The sequence below is a fragment of the Sander lucioperca genome, chromosome 21, assembly GCF_008315115.2.
Source record: "Sander lucioperca isolate FBNREF2018 chromosome 21, SLUC_FBN_1.2, whole genome shotgun sequence".
Taxonomy (NCBI): domain Eukaryota; kingdom Metazoa; phylum Chordata; class Actinopteri; order Perciformes; family Percidae; genus Sander; species Sander lucioperca.
The window spans coordinates 8,418,735-8,422,237 of NC_050193.1; the positions used below are offsets into that span (position 1 = coordinate 8,418,735).

Here is a 3,503-nt window from a genome sequence, read left to right on the forward strand (position 1 = left end):
TGGCAGCACTCAGCTTGATTACTGGAAAAGGTGCAACACGTGCAAGATTAACTTGTCTTCTAATGTGTCAACTTCTTGTTGACATATTTCTACCTGAGTGTGTATTTTTACACACAGGGCGGGGGCCATTTCTGAGTAGTATACCTGTAACAGGCATTTGTGTGGCATCATTATGCATGTGCATGTGAGAGCGTGTTATGTCACGCTAACACCTACAGGGAATCGAATGAGTCACAGCAGAATAAAGTAGTCACTTCTCTAGAAGACTGCTCGAGGCTTCTGGTGTATTTTGTCTGAAGCAGCTGCTCAATTTCTTTGTTAGAGGAAAAAGTTATAAGCTCAGAAAACAAGATAATATGTTTGCTCTGTTTGAAGCTGAAAATACTGTAATAAGTGTGTAGTGTCTTCTAGGGAACTTATCTTTAAAAGAGAAACTTTAAAGCTCTTGATATATGATGAACTGATATCATATTGAGATATGTTTGTTTAGTGTGTCTCTAAAAATGCAGCGTCACACAGAGTGGTGGTTTCCCATCAGGGGTTGAGGTCAGGTAGGTGAGAAGGTGACACTTAAAAATCCATAAGAAAATCATGAAAAACAGTGAACTTGTGACCTGACCACTTTAGCAAGTTAACAAAACCAAATCTCGTGTTACCCAAACTTAACATCAAGACCCATGTACTGTATGTAATGTGTAGTGTATTTCACTATTAATCATTCCCTGTGGAAATAATGCTGTAGTCATAAAACAAATCAAACAGTGAGATCTCATTTCATAGAAAAATAGTGCTCTTTTATTATAAATTAATGAAATGTAATCATACAAATATAAATAAGTGAGAAGTTGTATCAGTCTGCTTGCTTCGTTAAAAAACAAATGTCTTCAAGCATTCACAGCCAGTGGTTTGGCTGGCAAAAGTACATCTTTATAAAAGACATCATAAAAACATCTTCACTCATGTAAACTCATGAAAATAAGATACATGTTGACTCTTCTCCTTATTGGGAAAAGACAGATACCGTGTTTAATACATTCATTTGCAAGCAATGGCAATCCTGTCTGTGCCACAAGTACTACCACATCTTTTCCTCACCCCTGAAGCCATATTAAGCAGTGGTACTGTTCTCTCAAGTAAGATCCTCTAGGATTCAGTCATGTTCAGGCAAGTTTGGCGAAAACCCTTCCTCTAAATAAAATATGAGGACTACATCTTCTTTCTACATTTAACTGTCTTAAAAAATCTTATAAGATTCAGATTTGTTTTCCCATCGTGGCTGGTGCTTATATACACCCAGAAGGCCATCAGTGTCCACTCATTTTTACTCTAAGTTTCCATTGTCTGTGAATTTCCAGCGTGGTCAGAGATCCCAGGATGCTGGGCGGACGTCTCTAATATGTCCATGATTATCACCCGAGGTTGACAAAAAAAAGCCAGCCTGACCGTAAAAGCCGATCCAGCTTTAAAGGATGGATGATTTTCTGAGGCTGATGTGTGCGAGCTCGACAGCCTCACAGCACATTTGGTTGGCAGCAGCAGCAGCAGCAGCAGAGGGAACCTGTGTGTCATCAGACTGTAGACATCTTCAGTTTTCAGTAAGTTGTATGTCATCAGTGAGGCAGAGGAGGTTCTGTCTCTTTCATACCACCAGATAACAGCAGTGTTCGCTTTCTCTTGGCCCTGTTAGTGGATTAGTCCATGTAGGGCTTAAGAGACTGATGCCCACTTTTCTGTGAGACCTTCACACATCTTGTCAGTACGATAAACTTCTCCTTTACACAAGCACGATCTCGGGCTTGACTCTTTTGACTCTGCTTCATCGTTACTCCTTAGATACAGCAAGTTCCTTCGCACATAGCCGAGCTGAAACCATCCCGTTTCTTTCATGTCTTTGCCCCTTCAAGAGCATCAGTCCAACACCTTTAGATAGGAGCGTCATACTCCTGGAGAAACTCCTTCAGAGGATGAGGAAGTTGGTCTCTTTGAGAAGAAATGTCCAAATGTCCATTGACTGTTTTTCTGCACAAGTGCTGCAAGGTGGATAAGATACAGGGGAGAGGTTTGATGAGCTCCAGAGGGATCTTCTCCCCTCCAGAGTAAATGTAGTAGGTATTCCCACTGCGAGTGTTCCCTTTGCTCTGAGGCATGTAGAAATGGACCAGCTTGAGGATGCAGTCAAAATGGGGAACAGATTGAATATTCTTAGGGTCTGTTTGCAAGTAAAAAGAGGAAGTGTCACATTGGATACGCAGGTTCTTGGTGCCTGACGCCGTCTTCACGCTGAGGGCGAACAAGTGTCGGTTGTCGGAGCTGTCCCTGATGAGAAACGTGCCGGTGGTCTCGTTTGCCAGCATGGCGTTGGCCTCCTTCCCAGTGATGGCGCCCCAGTAGAAGCCACTCTCCTGGAGCTTGTGTAGCGTGGCAAGGACCATCTGGTACTGCGTTTTGGAGGTGAAAGTCTTGTAACGCTGAGGCAGCAGCATACTGGAGTCCAAGACGCTGCTGCTCATTGCGGAGTCAAACTTGCTGTAAGTTACCATGGCGCTGTGCCCGCTCTCTAGATAGCCTGGGGAGCACTGGGCGCCACACAGACAAGAGAAGAGGTGGGGTCAAAGAGAGGTTCAAAGGGTTGTCTTCGAGGGCATGAAGAGGTCAGTCTGTCTGAAATACCTGAGGAGAAAAGAGAAGGGGATGTGAGTTTGAGTTTGGTGTGGAAAAGATGACACTAAACATAAAATGCAGTTTAAAAGTTTAACACTGCCATTAATAAAGTAGTAGATCTGTTTTATTCATGTTTAGATTTAAAGCAACAGCTGTAGCAGCTCTACAGGAAACTCTTTTTCCAGATGTGGAAGCTTTGCATATCATGCGTTTAACATCCCTAGTGATGATGGGGAAATTGTCCCAGAACGCCATTGCTTTTTTGTCATCATAAAACAAAAAAATAGACACAAACTGCATTAGCCTACTCCGGTCTTCTGTTTGAGAAGAGTTGTGGCTTTAACATTGTGTTCAGATCAAACGCTCCCATGTAAATTCTAGCCATTTCGGGGAAACTTTGTGCAATCTGCCCTCGGGACTCGGCCAATTCCAGTAAAGGCTCATCTAGATTGCGCAATTTACACGCCATAACCCGGCTTCAGTAAAAAAAAAAAACTAGCATACCTCACTCAGACAAACACGCAACATTATATAGCCTATATGAAATACATAGATGAGAAGTAGTATGCGAAAAAAAACAGATCCTCACCTTGAATGGTTTTTCCAAACTCGCTCGTTTAAAATAAATCCAAGTGTGAGTCGCTGAATAAATGTCTGTTCACAGTCCAGCGTCTGTCAGGATGACACAAATGTTTCGAAGTTCTTTGGCAACAAACTTCAGACTTATAAAGTAGTTTTCTCGGTGTGTATCCCTGCGGAGCTGAGAGTTACTAGCGAAGCAGGAGGAGGAGAGTAGACATTATAACTTTGAGGAGACTCCGCCTCCGCCTTCCAGTAAGCCT

At 42.7% G+C, this 3,503-nt stretch overlaps 1 protein-coding gene across 1 annotated transcript; it reads right to left on the reverse strand.

Annotated features, from left to right (window-relative positions):
- Positions 1-767: 767 nt before the first annotated feature.
- socs3a (suppressor of cytokine signaling 3a) lies at positions 768-3,503 on the reverse strand. The gene is made up of 2 exons (XM_031312758.2): positions 3,251-3,503; positions 768-2,670 (listed from the first exon to the last, which is right to left on the reverse strand). The coding sequence occupies exon 2, from the start codon at positions 2,538-2,540 to the stop codon at positions 1,923-1,925; it is 618 nt and encodes a 205-aa protein (XP_031168618.1). The 5' UTR covers positions 2,541-2,670; positions 3,251-3,503; the 3' UTR covers positions 768-1,922.